General features: G+C 49.6%; 1 protein-coding gene across 2 annotated transcripts; it reads right to left on the reverse strand.

Moving 5' to 3' along the window:
- Positions 1-2,322: 2,322 nt before the first annotated feature.
- Positions 2,323-18,343, reverse strand: PXMP4 (peroxisomal membrane protein 4). 2 transcript variants are annotated; one of them, XM_001158635.7, is made up of 4 exons: positions 18,026-18,343; positions 12,955-13,017; positions 8,837-9,035; positions 3,197-6,188 (listed from the first exon to the last, which is right to left on the reverse strand). In XM_001158635.7, exons 1-4 carry the CDS (start codon positions 18,136-18,138, stop codon positions 5,925-5,927), a joined length of 639 nt encoding a protein of 212 aa, XP_001158635.2. In that variant the 5' UTR covers positions 18,139-18,343; the 3' UTR covers positions 3,197-5,924. The 2 variants fall into 2 exon arrangements, with proteins under 2 accessions (XP_003316911.2, XP_001158635.2); XM_003316863.7 differs by lacking the exon at positions 8,837-9,035 and having other exon boundaries at positions 2,323-6,188; positions 18,026-18,248.
- Positions 18,344-18,664: the final 321 nt, after the last annotated feature.

The raw sequence follows: 18,664 nt of genomic DNA on the forward strand, positions 1-18,664 counted from the left end.
CCTCTGCCCGGCCGCCACCCCGTCTGGGAGGTGTGCCCAGCGGCTCATTGGGAATGGGCCATGATGACAATGGTGGTTTTGTGGAGTAGAGGAGGGGGAAGGGTGGGGAGAAGATTGAGAAGTCGGATGGTTGCTGTGTCTGTGTGGAGGGGGGTGGACATGGGAGACTTTTCACTTTGTTCTGTGGTAGGAAAGGTTCTTCTGCCTTGGGATCCTGTTGAGCTATGACCTTGCCCCTAGCCCTGTGCTCTCTGGAACATGTGCTGTGTCCACTCAGGGTTGGGTGGATTGAGGGCGGTGCAGGATGTGCTTTGTTGGGCAGATGCTTGAGGGCAGCATGCTCGTTGAGAGTCATCGCCACTCCCTAGTCTCGGGTGCCCAGGGACACAGACACTGCGGAGGGCCGCAGGGTCCTCTGCCTGGGAAGACCAGAGACCTTTGTTCACCTGTTTGTCTGCTGACCTTCCCTTCACTGTTGTCCTATGACCCTGCCGAATCCCCCTCTGCGAGAAACACCCAAGAGTGATCAATGGAAAAAAAAAAAAAAAGAAAAAAGAAAAAAGGAACAGAAGCAAATGTGGCAACATCTTGATAACTGTTGGAACTGGACGTTGGGTACATGGGGTTCATTAAACTCTTTTCTCTAAAAAAAAAAAGAAAAAAATATTTTTTTAGGCTGGGCGTGGTGGCTCACGCCTGTAATCTCAGCACTTTGGGAGGCTGAGGCGGGCGGATCATGAGGTCAGGAGATCGAGACCATCCTGGCTACCATGACGAAACCCCATCGCTACTAAAAAAAAATGCAAAAAATTAGCCAGGCATGGTGGCAGGCGCCTGTAGTCCCAGCTACCCGGGAGGCTGAGGCAGGAGAATGGCATGAACCTGGGAGGAGGAGCTTGCCATGAGCCGAGATCGCGCCACTGCACTCCAGCCTGGGCGACAGTGCGAGACTCCATCTCAAAATATATACACATATATATATATATATATTTATTTATTTTAGTCTTACATGTCAAAAGAATTAACAGGATTGTAGCAGGTGTTTAGTAAGTAGAGGTTAAACCATTCTATTTCAGGAACTAGCATTTAGGAAGCATAGCACTTACTGTGCAACAAGAGCCCTCTGGCCATCCCTGTTTTACAGGTCTTAGAGAATGGAGGGCAGCTAGGAAGGAGCCAAATGGGACTCCTCTCAGATCTGCTGGAAGGCAGAGCCCTGCTCCCCGGCACAGACCACACCGCCTTCCTCCCTGGAGTGTGCAGTTGGAAGCACCAGATGCTCTAGCAGCATCCAGAGAGATGCCATCTGTGAGGGAAACCTATTCTTAGAGAGCAGACAGTCGGTAGCGGAGTTGGCCAACCCCCAGCAGCAGTGGCGGGACTTCAGGAGGGCAGGCGGCCAAGGTTTCACCTTCAGCTGGGGGCAAGACAGGCTAAAAGCAGGGTGTGCTCAGTCCTCAGGGGCACACTTCCTCTACATTTGGATGCTCTTAGAAATAACAGCATTTATTGGGGACTCACTTTAACTGTGTCATAACCCTCCACACCACTCGATGAGGTGTGTGCTACGACAACGCCTACTTTATCAATGAGGAAATAGAGGCACAGAATGGCTCAGTCACTTGCCCAAGGAAACTGTGGGGCCAGGGCTTGAGCCCAGGCACTCTGGCTCCAAAGCCTATGTCCCTGACCACCATGCTATATTGCCTCTCAACCTGCTGTACAGAGGCCAGTTTTAGTTTGGGTTCCCCCAATAGCAGACTCTAAGACAAGGGTTTGAGTGCAAGTGGTTCATATGGGAAGTGGTCCCAGGAAGCACTGGTAGGGGCATGAGGAAGGGAGATGGGGAGGGTGTTTGAGGCTCAGCCCTGCTGAGCGGCCCTGGGAGTCAGTGTAGAGCACGCACCTCTGAGTTATCCCACCCGAGGGGTGAGGGATGCGGGCTGTGGGAGTGGGGGTATTTATCAGTCATTGGTTGAAGGTTGCTCCAAGGATGTGTTCATTCCCCAGCCCTTCAGGCCTGCCAGAGGCTGGCAAAGGAGGCACCAGTGACAAGCTAGAGTCCTCAGGCAGAAAGACAGAGGGGCGGCCACTGGCAAAGCTGGCTAGTGTGCACCAGAGTCGTCAGTTAGAGGAGCTATAGGCAGGGCACCCCCACCATCTGCTATAAAACCTGCCTGGTGATGGCCCAAGCCCTCTGCCCTCCCCAACCCCTAGAGCAGCAGTCCCCAACCTTTTTGGCACCAGGGACCAGTTTTGGGGAAGATAATTTTTCCACGGACCACTGGGGAGGGGACGTGGTTTCAGGATGATTCAAGCACATTGCATTTACTGTGGATTTTATTTCTATTATTATTACCTTGTAATATATAATGAAATAATTATACAACACACCATAATGTAGAATCAGTGGGAGCCCTGAGTTTGTTTTCCAGCAACTAGACGGTCCCATCCAGGCGTGACGGGAGACAGTGACAGATCATCAGGCATTAGATTCTCATAAGGAGCATGCAACCTAGATCCCTCGCATGTGCAGTTCACAATAGGGTTTGCATTCCTACGAGCATCTAATGCCACCACTGATCTGACAGAAGGCAGAGCTCAGGTGGTAATGTGAGTAGTGGGGAGTGGCTGTACATACAGAAGAAGCTTCGCTAGCTCGCCCACCTTTCAACTCCTGCTGTGCGGCCTGGTTCCGAACAGGCCATGGACCGGTACCGGGGTTGCGGACCCCTTGCTCTAGAGCTCATTCAACCTCCACAGCAAGTTAAAGGAACTTCATAATTACCTACTCCAAGTTTGCAGTAAATGTTGTGGCTGAAAACACAGCTTACAGAATCAGACTGATCCCACCTCAATTACCTAAGGGCTCTGTGACTCATTTGTCAGATGGGATAATAATGGACAGCTCCATATCATTCCCCACCCCCTTGTTACTCAGAGCAGCACCACTGGCAGCACCAGGGAGCCTGGGAGAAATGCAGACTCTCAGGCCCCACCCCAGCTCACTGAATCAGAAGCTGCATTTTAATAAGGTCTCCAGTGACTCCTGCATACATTTCCACTAGTAACTTCTAAAATATAGAAAGAGTGATGGAGTAAGTATATTAATGAAAGTGTATCTACCAGACCAATGGTCTCAAATTGGTAGCCCATGGACCAAATTTTCCTGGAGACTTGTTTGATTTGTCCAGGATTGTGTTTTTTTTTTTTTTTTTTTTTTTTTTTTTTTTTTTGAGACAGAGTCTTACTCTGTCACCCAGGCTGAAGTGTAATGGAACTATCTTGGCTCACAGCAGCCCCCCAGGTTCAAGAGATTCTCCCACCTCAGCCTCCCAAGTAGCTGGGATTACAGGTGCCTGCCACCATGTCCAGCTAATTTTTGTATTTTCAGTAGAGACAGGATTTCGCCATGTTGGCCAGGCTGGTCTCGAACTCCTGACCTCAGGTGATCCACCCGCCTCGGCCTCCCAAAGTGCTGGGATTACAGGTGCAAGCCACCGTGCCTGGTCCAGGATCGTGGTTTTGAAAAAATCAGACTTGGCCAGGCATGGTGGCTCACACCTGTAATCCCAGCATTTTGGGAGGCCAAGGTGGGTGGATCATGAGGTCAGGAGATTGAGACCATCCTGGCTAACACGGTGAAACCCCATCTCTACTAAAAATACAAAAAATTAGCCGGGTGTGGTGGCGGGCACCTGTAGGCCCAGCTACTCCAGAGGCTGAGGCAGGAGAATGGTGTAAGTAAACCTGGGAGGCAGAGCTTGCAGTGAGCCAAGATCGCACCACTGCACTCCAGCCTGGGCGAGAGAGCAAGACTCTGTCTCAAAAAAAAAAAAAAGAAAAAATCAGACTGGTACACAAGTCTCCAGTTCCCCATGTCCCCATCACTCCTCATCGCATAGCACTATGTCATTGTAGGCCCCTGTGGGCATTTGAATGTGTACCCCTTTCTGGCCCATATCCTATAATGAGCTAACATTTGCATAGCATGGCTTAGGTTTCTAAATTTGAAACAAGGCACTGGAAAAAACATGGGCTTTGAAATCAGACGAATCTGAGTTCAAATCTTGATTTGGCTGTTATACTAGCTGTATTACCTTGGGCAAGTTACTCTCCTCTCTGATTCTCAGTTTCTTTTCTTTTCTTTTTTTATTTTTTTTTTAGACACAGTCTCGCTCTGTGGCCCAGGCTGGAGTGCAGTCGTGCGATCTCAGCTCACTGCAGCCTCTGCCTCCCAGGTTCAAGTGATTCTCCCGCCTCAGCCTCCCGAGTAGCTGGGATTACAGGGACGTGCCACCATGCCTGGCTAATTTTTGTATTTTTAGTAGAGATGGGGTTTTACCATGTTGGCCAGGCTGGTCAAGAACTCCTGATCTCAGGTTATCTTCCTGCCTCAGCCTCCCAAAGTGCTGGGATTACAGGCGTGAGCCACTGCACCTGGCCTGACCCTCAGTTTCTACATCTGTAAAATGGGGACGAAAACACACATTTGCAAGGCCACTGTATGGTTTAAAAATAATATGTGCAGGCTAGGGGCAGTGGCTCATGCCTGTAATCATAGCACTTTGGGAGACTGAGGCAGGAAGATTGCTTGAGGCTAGGAGGTCGAGACTAGCCCTAGTGACAGAGCGAGACCCTGTCGCTACTTAAAAAAAAAAAAAATAATAATATGTGGAAAACACCCAAGTGGGAGTATGAATGCACTAAATGAAAGTAATTAGTAGCACATCAGTGGTAGTTGCACAAGTCCAGTGAGGACCACGGCATTATGATTATCCTCATTTTATGAAAATTGAGGCTCTGAGAGGTCCAGAACCTTCCCCAAGGTTACACAGTGGGGGAGTGGGGACTCAAACCCATGTCCTCTAGCTCTAGATCTGCACTGTCCACTAGAATAATCTGTGAGGATACAAGTGTTCCATATCTGTGTTGCCCGTCACAGCAGCCACTAGCCACATGTGGCTACTGGGTCCTGAAAATGTGGGTGGCAAAACATACACCCAATTTTGAATACGTAATACAAAAAAGAGTACAAAATATCTAATGATGTTAATTATATGTTGAAATAACTTTTAGAAATTTGTGTTAAAATATATAGTGAAGATTAATCTCACCTTTTTTTTTTCTTTGGTGAGACAGGGTCTCACTGTCGCCCAGGCTGGAGTGCAGTGGCGTGATCTTTGCTCACTGTAGCCTCGACCTCACAGGCTCAAGTGATCCTCCCACCTCAGCTGGAACCACAGGTGATGGAACCCGGCTAATTTTTTGTATTTTTTGTAGAAACTGGGTTTCACCATGTTGCCCAGGCTGGTCTCAAGCTCCTGAGTTCAAGTGATCCACCTGCCTCAGCCTCCCAAAGTTCTGAGATTACAGGAGTGAGCCACAGTGCCCAGGCTTCTTTTTTGTAATGCAGCTACTAGAAACATTTTAATTACATATATGGCTCACGTGTTTCTATTGGACAGTGGGAATCTAGAACTTCTCCAGTAGAACAGCATCTGAGATAAGGAACTTAGTGTTTTTTAAAAAGTATTTACAACCCACTGCCCACCAGCAAGGAGCCCTCTGTGACATAAGAACAGTTGAAGAATGAACATACCCACCGGAAAGAGACCTCAGGGCCCTCCTCTGAGCTCCATGACCCCTGAGGCCTAGAGCGTAGCGTGGCTGGCCCCAGTCTCACAGAAGTCAGCTGCACAGCTGGAACCAAGCCCTAGATTCCTCAGCCTGATTCGGCCACTTGTGCCACCATACAAAGGTACCCACTGGGATCTTAAAATCAGTGTTTTTACTTCAGCAAACGGAACCCTGGGATAACACCAGTTGGAGTCTGAGGCCTATGATCTTGAGAAGGCAGTATCCTTTGGGAGGGTCTGCATGGGGCCAAATCTTGAGCCACAGCCAGACACCTCAGGGCTGCATTAATTGGAGGGACGGCTCTTGTTATAGACGAGGAAGTCTGAGATGTCGTGCCATACATTGCTGTCCTCATAGAGGTAGGTCATGGAGGACTGCAGCGAGGGCTGCAGGGTGGATCGGTGATACTCAAAGAGCCACAGCACCAGCCCCCACACCACCGCAGTGAGCAGCGGGAACGGGTCCCACCTGGGTTCAGGGATGTAGCCCTTCTCTACAGCCAGGCGGCTCAGGGCAAACAGGACGCGTGACAACAGGTACATGTTGATCTGCAAAGAGGGAATGATGGGAATTACTGGTGATCAATAGTGATGTTCCTCTTTTGTTTTTGATATTAATAATTTGTTTCATTTCTCTTTTTTTCTTAGAGAGCCTGGCTAGGGGTTTATTTATTTTAATTATCTCTTCAAAGAATCAACTTTTGGTTTAGGTCCTTTTCTCTATTGATTTCCTGTTTGCAATTTCATTGATTTCTGTACTAATTTTTTTTTTTTTTCTGAGACAGAATCTGGCTCTGTCGGCCAGGCTAGAGTGGGCTTACTGGATCTCGGCTCACTGCAACCTCCACCTCCTGGGTTCAAGTGATTCTCCTGCCTCAGCCTCCGGAGTAGCTGGGATTATAGCTGGCGCCCACCACGCCCAGCTAGTTTTTATATTTTTAGTAGAGATAGGGTTTCAATGTGTTGGCCAGGATGGTCCTGAACTCCTGACTTCAGATGATCTGCCCACCTTGGCCTCCCAAAGTGCTGGGATTACAGGTGGGAGCCACAGCACTGGCCTGATTTCTGCACTTATTTTTATTGCTTCTTTTCTTCAGCTTACTTTGGATGTAGTTAAAAAAAAAAAAAAAAACTTTAGAGATAGGGTCTTGGTCTGTTGCCCTGGCTGTCTCAAACTCCTGGCCTCAAGCAATCCTCCTCAGCCTACCAAAGTGCTGGGATTATATGTGACAGCCAATAAAAATTATGGCTAAAAAATGGTAAAATTTTTTTTTTCTTTTTTTTTGAGACAGAGTCTTGCTCTGTCACCCTGGCTGGAGTGCAGTGGCACGATCTTGGCTTACTGCAACCTCTGCCTCCCTGGTTCAAGCGATTCTCCTGCCTCAGCCTCCCAAGCAGCTGAGACTACAGGTGTGCGCCACCATGCCTAATTTTTTTGCATTTTTAATGGAGATGGGATTACCGGCATGAGCCACCATGCCTGGCCTAAAAATTATTTTTACAATTTAAAAATATTTAAGAAATTTGAGGGAGGCAAGTAGAGAGAGGCTGCCAACTTTTCAGGTTGCCAAAGAACATTAAAAAACAACTAGCATTCTGCCAGGTGTGGTGGCTCACGCTGCACTTTGGGAGACCAAGAGGGGGTGCATCATCTGAGGTCAGGAGTTTCAGACCCAGCCTGACCAATATGGTGAAACCCCATCTCTACTAAAAATACAAAAATTAGCTGGTATGGTGGCAGGCGCTTGTAGTCCCAGCTACTCGGGAGGCTGAGATAGGAGAAATGCTTGAACCTGGGAAGTGGAGGTTGTTGCAATGAGCCTAGATCGTGCCACTGCACTCCAGCCTGGGCAACAGAGTAAGACTGTCTCAACAAAAACAAAACAGAACAAAAACCCAACGACTAGCTTTTAGTCTCTTATTCATCATCATTTCATAACAAAAGCGAAGTTTAACCCAGAAAAAGGACAAGTCACAGAATGAGAGTTTTTAGAGTGTATTAAGTTTTCTTTTATGAAAACCTTACTTCAGGGTCATTTTTTTCCTCATTTCACTACAGAGTGATTTTTAAAAACAATCTTTGCCCCAGAGAGCAGCACATGCATTGATTTTTGGGAACCATGAAATTACAGATGGAAAAACTGAGAGGAAAGTGACCTTCCCAAGGTCACAGAGGGACTGGTGAGTCACAGAATTCAGACATGCAAAAGAGCCAAGAGCTTATCATCTTAATCACCTCCACCCCAACCTCTATACAGAACCAGGGCCCCCTCCCCTAGCCCCACCTCTATACAGAACCACGCCCCTCCACCCACCCCTACCTCTAGAATAAACCATGCCCCTCCCCACCCCCACCTCTACACTGAACCACGCCTTCTCCCACCCCCACCTCTACACTGAACCACGCCCCTTCACCCACCCATACTTCTACACTGAACCACGTCCCCTTCCCCCACCCCCACCTCTACACGGAACCAGGCCCCTTCCCCCACTCCCACCTCCACACTGAACCACGCCCTTTCCCCCACTCCTAACTCTACACTGAACCACGCCCTTTCTCCCACTCCTACCTCTATACAGAACCACGCCCTTCTCCCACTCAAAACTCTACACTGAACCACACCCCTTCCCCCACTCCTACCTCTACACTGAGCCACGCCCTTGTCCCCACTCATAACTCTACAATGAACCACATCCCTCTCCCCACTCATAACTCTACACTGAACCACACCCCTTCCCCGACTCCCACCTCTATCCAGAACCACACCCTTCCCCCACTCCCACCTCTATCCGGAACCACGCCCTTTCCCCACTCCTACCTCTATACAGAACCACACCCCTTCCCCCACTCCCACCTCTACAATGAACCACGCCCTTCCCCCCACTCCCACCTCTATCCAGAACCACGCCCTTTCCCCCACTCCTACCTCCATACAGAACCACACCTCTTCCCCCACTCCTACCTCTACACTGAATCACGCCCCTTCCCCCACTCCTACCTCTATACTGAAACAAGCCCTCTTCCCCAACCCCCACCTCTACACTGAACCACGCCCCCTTCCGTCACCACCTCTGTACTGAACCACGCCCCCTTCCATCACCCCCACCTCTGTACTGAACCACGCCCCCTTCTGTCACCCCCACCTCTGTGCTGAACCACGCCCCCTTCACTACCCCCATCTCGGGAGGATCTTTACCTGGCTGTTGATGTTATTGTTTTCTCCAAACACCAGGATACCCCCGAGGAAGGCCGCCAGGAATGCGTGTGCTGGGTAGGTCTTGCCTTGTATGTAGGACTGCAGGGCACGGAGACCCTTGTAGGTGAACACAAACCGTGCCAGGTTCCAGGAGTGGATATATGTGGCCTGCAGTATGGCCCACAGCTTCTCCTGGAGGCTGCACAAACACAGGTGCCCCTGCCATGAGTGCAGGCTCAGCAGCCCCAAAGGGCTTTTACGCACTGGGCATGCCTAACAACCAGCCAAGGAGCTCGGAGTAATGCTCATTCAGTCACCGGCCTCTACCCTTCATGTTCTCTCCCTTGATTCAGGCCTTGACTCAGTGCCACCTCCCCAAGGAGACCCTCCCTGATCACCCTACAGAACAGAATACCCATCACATCCTGTCCTGACCCTAATTTTCTTTTCCTTCCTAGCCATGGTCACCAACCGACATTTATGTGCTTGTTTATTATCTTCCCTCACCCCAGTAGCAGCTATAGGAGGGTGGTGTCTGGATCTGGCTTGTTCATCTGCAGGGCTTGGCACATAGTAGGTGCTTAATAAATGTTTTTTTGAGTAAACGTGAAGGAGTGAGTGTCTGCCATGTGCTGGATGTGGGGGTACGATTCTGAGAAGAAACAGATCTGTTCACCACCCTCAGGGGCTTATGATCTACTGGGAGAGGAAAATGTTAAATAAATAATCACAAAAAGAACTTTGACCTTGACAAGAGATGGCGCTGGGATCTTCCTGATGAGGAGGTCAAGAGGGGAGGAGAGCCGCATCCCAGGCAGAGGGCTCAGCACGTGCCACGCCCGGAGGAGGGTCAGGGAGTATGAGGAAAGGAGCAGAGAGAAGCCACCGTGGCCATGGGCAGAGAACCAGAGAGTTTGTGGGGAGGGTGCAGGGCAAAGACAGTGGGGCCATGCTGAGTTTGGTCTTTATCCTGAGAAGTGAACATTTAAATAGAGGAGGCTATTCTTTTTATCTCTTAAAAATCACTAGAGGCCAGGTGCAGTGGCTCACACCTATAACCCCAACACTTTGGGAGGCTGAGCTGAGATGGTGCCACTGCATTCCAGCCTGGACGACAGAGACTCTACCTTAAAAAAAGAAAAAATTACTAGGAGGCCAGACACAGTGGCTCACACCTGTCATCCCAGCACTTCGAGAGGTCAACACGGGCAGATCCCTTGAGCCCAGGAGTTCCAGACCAGCCTGGGCAACATAATGAGACCTCGTCTCTATAAAAAATAGAAAAAATTAGCCAGGTGTGGTGGCACACGCGTGTAGTTCCTGCTACTTGGGAGGCTGAAGGAGGAGGTTTGCTTGAGTCTGCAGTGAACTGTGATTGTGCCACAGCACTCCAGTCTGGGTGACAGAGACCCTGTCTCTAAAAATTTAAAAAAAAAAAAAAAGAATCACTAGGGGGCAGGAAGGATAACACAGAGAAGGAGCAGAGTCTACTCCTCCCAATTCAGGAATGGCAAACTCAGGTGCTCTTTAAGGCTAGACGAAGACCCTAAATGAGTGAGAGGGTCCACGGGGAAATCTTCCAGGTGACTGGGGACAGCCGGGAGCAGCTGGCTCTCACCCCACGCAAACACAGGCCCCAGTGTTGCCAGTTCTAAGGCAGGAAAGCTGGATTTCCATGTGGAATCTACCAGTTTTTAAATGTTGGCACTAACCCTGCCTTCAAAATGTGTCTAGAGACTGACCACTCTTCTCACCTGCACCAGCACCACTGAGGTCCAAGCCCGACATTCGCTCACTTGCATCACTGCCACAGCCTCCTGGAGGGAACCTGCTTCTGCCCTTGGGTGGCCCTGCTCCCCTCCCCCCACACCAATCTGTTCTTAACCTGGCAGCAATTTTTTTTTTTTTCCTCTGAGATGGAGTCTAGCTCTGTTGCCCAGGCTGGAGTCCAGTGGCATGATCTGGGCTCACTGCAACCTCTTCCTCCTGGGTTTGAGCGATTCTCCTGCCTCAGCCTCCCGAGTAGCTGGGACTACAGGTGTGCAACATCACATCTGACTAATCTTTGTTTGTTCATTTATTTATTTATTTTGAGACGGAGTCTCACTCTGTGTGGCCCAGGCTGGAGCGCAGTAGCGCAATCTCGGCTCACTGCAATCTCCGCCTCTCAGGTTCAAGCAATTCTCCTGCCTCAGCCTCCCGAGTAGCTGGGACCACAGGTGTGTGCCGCCACGCCCAGCTAATTTTTGTATTTTTAGTAGAGACGGGGTTTCACCATGTTGGCCAGGATGGTCTTGATCTCCTGACCTCGTGATCTGCCTGCCTCGGCTTCCCAAAGTGCTGGGATTACAGGCATGAGCCACTGTGCCCAACCTAATCTTTGTATTTTTTAGTAGAGACAGGGTTTTGCCATGTTGGCCAGACTGGTCTCGAACTCCTGACCTCAAGTGTACCACCTCGGCCTCCCAAAATGTTGGGATTATAGGCGTGAGCCACTGCACCTGGCCTAGCAGCAAATTCTTAACTCTCACGCTGTTAACACATAAGTCAAATAATGATGCAGCCCTGATCAAAATCTTACAACAATTTCCCATTGCACTTAAAGGAAAAGCCAAATTCCTCTCTATGACCCAAAGCTGGAAAGGACCAACCCAGGTCAAGCTGTGACCCGCCTCTCTGTCCTCTCTCCCCTTCAGCCCCTCTGCTCCAGCCTCCTCACACTTATCAAGCAGGATCCTATCTCAAGGTCTTTGCACTGGCTATGCCCGTGGCCTGGAACACTCACTCTTTCCCCTCATATCCACCTGGACAACTCTGTCTCCTTCAAGTCTTTACTCCAATGTCACTTTCTCATAGAGGCCTTCCCTATTTAATTCTGCAACCTGTCCTCTCAGCACTTCTGATACCCTTTCCCTTTTTCCCTGCTCTAATTTCGCTTTTCCATAACCATAGCACCTTCTAACATACCACAGACTCTCCTTACTATGTTTATTTTCTGCCACCCCCTGCTAGAATGTCAGCAGGAGTCACTGTCCGTTTTGTTCACTGCTGTATCCCCAGTACCTAGAACAGTGTCTGGCACATAGGAGATGCTCAATAAATATCTGCTGAATGAACACATGAGTTCAGTTTTTCAAAAAATGACTTGGAGGACAACAAAAACAAAACAGAAAAAAATAAATAAGATAAAAATACAAAATGAGCACATCTTGCAAGTTGGATTTGGCCTGGAGGCTGCCAGTGCATGATTCCTGTATGTTCCACATGAGCCTATATGCATTAAACACTAGACCGCAACCTGTTTTCTGAGAAGTGCCTTGAGGGAAGAGCTACGGGAGATGACAGGAAGGTGAAGATGCTTCAGCGAGAGACAAGAGATCAGGGAGCTTTGAGGAGGAAGTGATCCTCAGAGAACTGGTCTGGATTGCCAGGAGGGAAGTAAAGGTGGAGTGCGAGCCAAAGGCACTCCTGGCGGGGGTGCTGCGTGAGCAGATGTGTGCAGGTGGAGCTATACACATGGCATGTGCATGGAATGGCAGCGAGTTCTGTGTGCCAAGGGCACGCCAGGGTGGACACAACGGGGGTCAGCTGAGGCCAGACTGCAGAAGGCCCTGAAGGCCAGGCCTGGAAGCTGGGCTTCCTTGGAGGGCACAGGGAGTTTTCAAGCAGGGATAATGGGATCAGAGTTGGACTTTAGGGCCGGGCACGGTGACTCACACCTGTAATCCCAGCACTGTGGATGGCCCCTGAAGTCAGGAGTTCAAGACCAGCCTGGCCAATATGGTGAAACTCCATCTCTACTAAAAATACAAAAATTAGCCAGGTGTGGTGGTGGGTGCCTATAGTCCCAGCTACTCAGGAGACTGAAGCAGGAGAATCGCTTGAACCCCAGAGGCGGAGGTTGCAGTGAACCGAGATCATCACCGCACTCTGACCTGGGCGACAGAGAGAGACTCCATCTCAACAACAACAACAACAACAACAACAAAACACAACAAAAAAAGAGTTGAACTTTAGAAGGCGTGATGGGGGACAGGGTAGACCCAGCTAAGAAGCTATTACGACTGTCCTGGCACTGAGGGCTGACCACATTCTCTCCCAGTTTAAGGGATGTGTACCTGCCATTCCGGAAGAGAAAGGTCATGACCAGCGCGTGAGGGGCCCGGATTTTGGCTCCATAGCTGTAGAAACAGAAGAAAACAGTTACTATAATGTCACTGTGTCGCACTTTCTTTTTGGGCTGTCCTTTTGACCCCTTATTCTCTCCCCCCATCCCAAATTCTAACACCACTTTGGGAGGGGAAATCATGCTGGATGCAAATCCTGGCTCTGATACTTCCTGGTAGTATGGTCTCAGGCGTGTCCTTTAACTTCTCTCAGACTCAGTTTCCGCACCATAAAAAGGGATGTTTATTTTTAATTATTTAGCGACAGAGCCTCACTTTGTCTCCCAGGCTGGTGTGCAGTGGTACGATCATAGCTCACTGCAGCCCTGAACTCCTGGAATCCAGCGATCCTCCAGCCTCACCTCCTTGAGTAGCTGAGACTACAGGTGTGTGCCATCATGCTCAGCATAAAAAGGGATGTTTTTTGTTTGTTTTTTGAGATGGAGTCTCACTCTGTCGCCCAGGCTGGAGTACAGTGGTGCAATCTTGGCTCACTGCAGCCTCGGCCTCCCGGGTTCAAGCAATTCTCCTGTCTCAGCCTCCCAAGTAGCTGGGATTACAGGCGCCAGCCACCATGCCAGGCTAATTTTTGTATTTTTAGTAGAGATGGGGTTTCACCATGTTGCCCAGGCTGGTCTGGAACTCCTGATCTCAGCTGATCCACTCACCTCAAAAAGGGATGTTAAACTTCAGAGGGCTGGTTGTAATTTTTTTCTTTTCTGAGACAGAGTCTCTCTCTGTAGCCCAGGCTTGGAGTGCAGTGGTATGATCTTAGCTTACTGCAACCTCCACCTCCCGGGTTCAAGCAATTCTCCTGGTTCACCCTCCCAAGTAGCTGGGATTACAGGCACGTGCCACCACGCCTGGCTAATTTTTGTATTTTTAGTATGAGACAAGGTTTCTCCATGTTGGCCAGGCTGGTCTCAAACTCCTGAGCTCAGGTGATCTGCCCGCCTTGGCCTCCCAAAGTGCTGGGATTACAGGCGTGAGCCACTGTGCCCCGCCCCATAATTTTGATGGAAGGAGATGGTACATGTAAAAGGTCCACCATCCTTGCTCAACTGGCTTTGTGGAATTGCTCCCTCTGCTCCATCCTGACGTTCTCACTGCAGCCAGTCTCTTTTTTTTTTTTTTTTTTTGAGACGAAGTTTTGTTCTTGTTGCCCAGCCTGGAGTGCAATGGCGTGATCTCGGCTCACTGCAACCTCCGCCTCCCGGGTTCAAGCGATTCTCCTGCCTCAGCCTCCCGAGTAGCTGGGATTACAGGCATGTGCCACCATGCCTGGCTAACTTTGTATTTGTAGTAGAGACGAGGTTTCTCCCTGTTGGTCAGGCTGGTCTCGAACTCCCGACCTCAGGTGATCCGCCCACCTCGGCCTCCCAAAGTGCTGGGATTACAGGTGTGAGCCATCCTGCCCGTCCTAGCCAGTCTCATCTTTTAAAAACATCAATCTCATCACATCACTCCCAGCTTAAAATCCTCTAACATCTTTCCACTACTCAGAACAAATTCCAAGCTCTTCCCTGCAGCCTTGAAAGTGCTACAGCCTTGGCCCCTGCTTACTGCTCCTATCTCACCCCAGGGCCCTCCTCTGCTGCTCCAGCCACACTGTCCTTCCTGGACTGCATCTGACACATCAGGTTCTTCTCTGCTCCTGGCTTTGGCCTGGCAGTTCTTACTACCTGGCGTGCTCCTCCCCAGCCACCTTCCCTCAGCCTTCCGGTCTCAGCTGGGCCCTCTGCAAAGGCCTCCTGATGCTCCAGCCTAGGTTTGAGCAATTTTTCATTGCCACAGATCCCAAAACTTCTCTCCAGCACTTCATCTTCCCAATTTAATGACTCGGTTATTCAGTATTTATTCTATTATAATGATCTCTTTCCTGTGCTAGACTGTGGGCTCTGTGAAGACAGGGAGTGTGTCTGGCTTGTCATCTGCATAGTCCCTAGCACCCCACATAGTACCTGACATATAACATGTGCTTGATAAATAACTGTTGACTGACCGATGCCAGAACACCCCTTACCCATGACAATGTCATTTCTAGAAGGTTCTGTCTTCAGCTTAGCTCATCTTAAAGTTAACAGATTCCCTAAAACAGCTGTTAGGTAACACTGTACCTATTCAAAATGTACCTCTTTCTAACTATTATACAAAGAAGGACCTCAACTTTGTAAAAATGCATTTATAAAAAGGCTGGCACTTTGGGAAGCTGAAGTGGGCAGATCATTTGAGGTCAGGAGTTCGAGACCAACCTGGACAACATGGTGAAACCCTGTCTCTACTAAAAATACTACAAAAATTAGCTGGGTGTGGTGGCAGGCACCTGTAATCCCAGCTACTCGGGAGGCTGAGGCAGGAGAATCTCTTGAACCCAGGAGGCAGAGGCTGCAGCGAGTTAAGATCATGCCACTGTACTCCAGCCTGGGCAGCAGACTAAGACTCTGTCTCAAAAACAAAAATAAAATAAAATAAAAAACTGGAAGGAAATATGCTACTGTTATTAGCAATGCCCACTGCACTGGAGGAATATATAATAGATATAATTTATTTTTGCTTGCTTTTTAAACTTTTCTAGACTTCCAGAATTATCTATGATTAAGTACTGCTTTTAAAATTATTAAATATTTTAAATGTTACATAATTGTTACATAATTGCCTCTTTTTAAGATTCAAACCTCTTCCCCCACCCCTCCTTTCCCCTCCTCATTTAGGGATCTAGGAATGACGTGAACAAGACCATGTTTACTTTCATTGTTTTAACTATACTCAGATGAATAGTAGAAAGACAGTGGTATTTGGTGCCAAAGCCCTGCCATGTTTTGCTATGTGAACTTGGATAAATTAGTTAACCTCTCTGAACCTCCCTTTTCCCATCAACAAAAGGTATTCTCCATTTTACAGAATGGCTTTTGGCAGTTACGCACATATAAAAGTTCCTAGGTCAATCAATATTAGTGTCTCTTCTTTATTGGACACCTCCACCCCTACCCCTATCCCTGACTAAGTTCTCCAGGTACCCAACCCTGGTCTTACCAGGCTACAAGGTCTAAAAATCCTGACAGCCTCCTTGAGACAATGGTCATGAGCCACATACTATTGTCTCCCCAAATATACATGAATGTTCACTGCAGGCTTGTTTGAAAAAACAAAAGACTGGAATCAAACCTGTGTCCAAGGCTGGGTGTGGTGGCTCACAGCACATTGGGAGGCCGAGACAGGCGGATCACGAGGTCAGGAGATCGAGCCCATCCTGGCTAACACGGTGAAACCCTGTCTCTACTAAAAATACAAAAAAATTATCCGGGCGTGGTGGTGGGCGCCTGTAGTCCCAGCTACTCGGGAGGCTGAGGCAGGAGAATGGTGTGAACCTGGGAGACGGAGCTTGCAGTGAGCCGAGATTGCGCCACTGCACTCCAGCCTGGGCAACAGAGCGACACTCCATCTCAAAAAAAAAAAAAAAAAAAAAACAACTTGGCAAAAGGGTTACTGATGTTATCTCAGGGCACATCAAGGATATGCCCTTGGCCAGACCCAGTGGGAACCAGTTCTACCTGACTCTTGAGTGTCCATGGGAGCCAAGAGCCTGGCACTGGTGCCAGGCATCCTTGGGTTTGAATCCCGGCTCCAACCGTGACCAAGTGCTGTGGCCATGAGCAATGGGTCTACCTCTGAGCTACAGCCTTTTCATCTGGAAAATGGGGACAATGGCAATTCTGATCTTGCACACTTATTCATTCATTCAATAAATATTTCAGAAACTACTAAATACCAGGTGCTAGTAATACACCAAGGAACAAAATAGATAAAGTTATGGCCTCATGAAACTTTCTTTTTTTCCTTTTGAGATGGAGTTTCACTCTGTCACCCAGGCTGGAGTGCAGTGGCACAATCTCAGCTCACTGCAACCTCCACCTCCTGGGATCAAGCAGTTCTCCTGCCTCAGCCTCCCATGTAGCTGGGACTACAGGCATGTGACACTACACCCGGCTAATTTTTGTATTTTTGGTAGAAATGGGGTTTTGCCATGTTGGCCAGGCTAGTCTCGAACTCCTGACCTCAGATAATCCGCCTGCCTCAGCCTCCCAAAGTGCTAGGATTACAGGTGTGAGCCACCGTGGCCAGCCTGTGCTAAGCATTTCACACATATTGACTCAATCCTGATAGTATAAGTACTAGTACCATGCCCATTTTACAGATATTGAGGCTTAGAGAGGCTAAATGACTTCCTCCAGATCACATGGGTAGGTGGGGCCAGGGTTCAAGCCAAGGCATCCACATCCTTCCCACCATCCCACGTTGCCACTAGGATGCCAATTCTGGGGGACACAAACCACTTTCTCTGGTTTGTTCTCTGCTTTGTCCCCGGTTCTGGCACTATAGGCCCTCAATAAATGGTGGCTGTTATGCACTAGGTTTAAAGGAGACTGAGCTCCCCTCTAGGCACCAGCCAGGGCAATGACCCCAAGACCTCTCTTGCAGGTAAGATGCCAGGATAGTTGCAGCTTCTTTTACATTCATTGTCACGTCCCAGGAGCCCCCTGAGCCGAATGGGACTTAGCGCTGGAGTCCTACAGGTGAGGAGTGAGAAGCAGGATGCAAGCCCATGGGCAAGCTTCATGGGGACAGAATAGACAGGAGGCATCCGCCTGCCAGCTAGAGGCCAGAGTCCAGTTCCCCATTGTGCAGATGAGGCCGTTGAGGCCCAAAGGCACACAGAGAGGCGAGGTGAACTGAACCCAAATGAGGGGATACAGAAGCTGGCATGGGAGGAGTCAAAGCAAGAGGGCCAGGCTGCAAAGGTTGGAAGACCCAGAAAATGTGCAGTGGGAGCCCCAGTTCAGAGCTGGGAAGGCGCGCAACCCAAAATCCAGCTCCCATTGCACAGATGGTGACCTCCGAGACTTAGAGACACACGAGGACTGCTCCAGGGCAAACAGCACCGCGGCATCGGACTTCGAACTCGCGCCTCTGACCCCAGGCAGGACATCCCTCAGCCCCAGCCCGGCCCGACGGCCCCACTCACACAGCCCCGTTCCGGAAGCCCTTAAGCACGGCCAACGCAGCGTGGTAGCGGCGCTTGCGCAGCAGTGCGTTGACGACTACGAGCAGAGCCCTTAGCTGCGGCGGGGCTGCCATAGTGCGGGCTGCGCGCAGGGTCGGGGTGAGGAACTGTAAGCGCACTGACAGCCGGAGGTTCCAGCTGCGCGCCCACAGCCCCTCGGTAGCGCCGCCGACTCGTGGCGTCTATAGGCTGTTTCTGCGTCACTCATGCATGGAAGACCAATCAGAGAGCGTACTTGTCTCATGGGACAATAGCACTCATCGAAATAGTTGTCTGACTGGAAGAGAAAGGAAAGCTTGTAGCCAATCACAGTGGGCTCCGCCCAAGGTCACACACAGACACACGATTTGTCCAATCAGAAGGCACTTTCCCTTGGTCCATGTTGGGTTCACGAGTGGGTTTGGAAGGAGGCGTGTACTTGGAAGGAGGGCTCCTGAATGAGGAGTGGCCCTGCTTAGAGATGGGATGGGCGACAGGTGATGATACAGGGAGGAGCAGGGCCCCATCTTTACGCGAGATAGTTCTGACTGGGATATCCTTTACCATAGCAATCTTCCCAGAGTGTCAGTCACATGGCCCCTCAATGGCTTCCATGTACGT

The sequence above is a fragment of the Pan troglodytes genome, chromosome 21 (genome assembly GCF_028858775.2).
Source record: "Pan troglodytes isolate AG18354 chromosome 21, NHGRI_mPanTro3-v2.0_pri, whole genome shotgun sequence".
In the NCBI taxonomy this organism is placed as follows: Eukaryota; Metazoa; Chordata; class Mammalia; order Primates; family Hominidae; genus Pan; species Pan troglodytes.

Bases quoted from the DNA above. Each gene is read 5' to 3' on its own strand.
- PXMP4 (XM_001158635.7), bottom strand. From the start codon at position 18,138: ATGGCAGCCCCGCCGCAGCTAAGGGCTCTGCTCGTAGTCGTCAACGCA. The intron at 13,018-18,025 runs GTGAGTGGGGCC...CTGTTTCTACAG, and splicing joins GGCTTCCGGAACGGGGCTGT to CTATGGAGCCAAAATCCGGG. The intron at 9,036-12,954 runs GTACACATCCCT...GTGTTTGTGCAG, and splicing joins TTTCTCTTCCGGAATGGCAG to CCTCCAGGAGAAGCTGTGGG.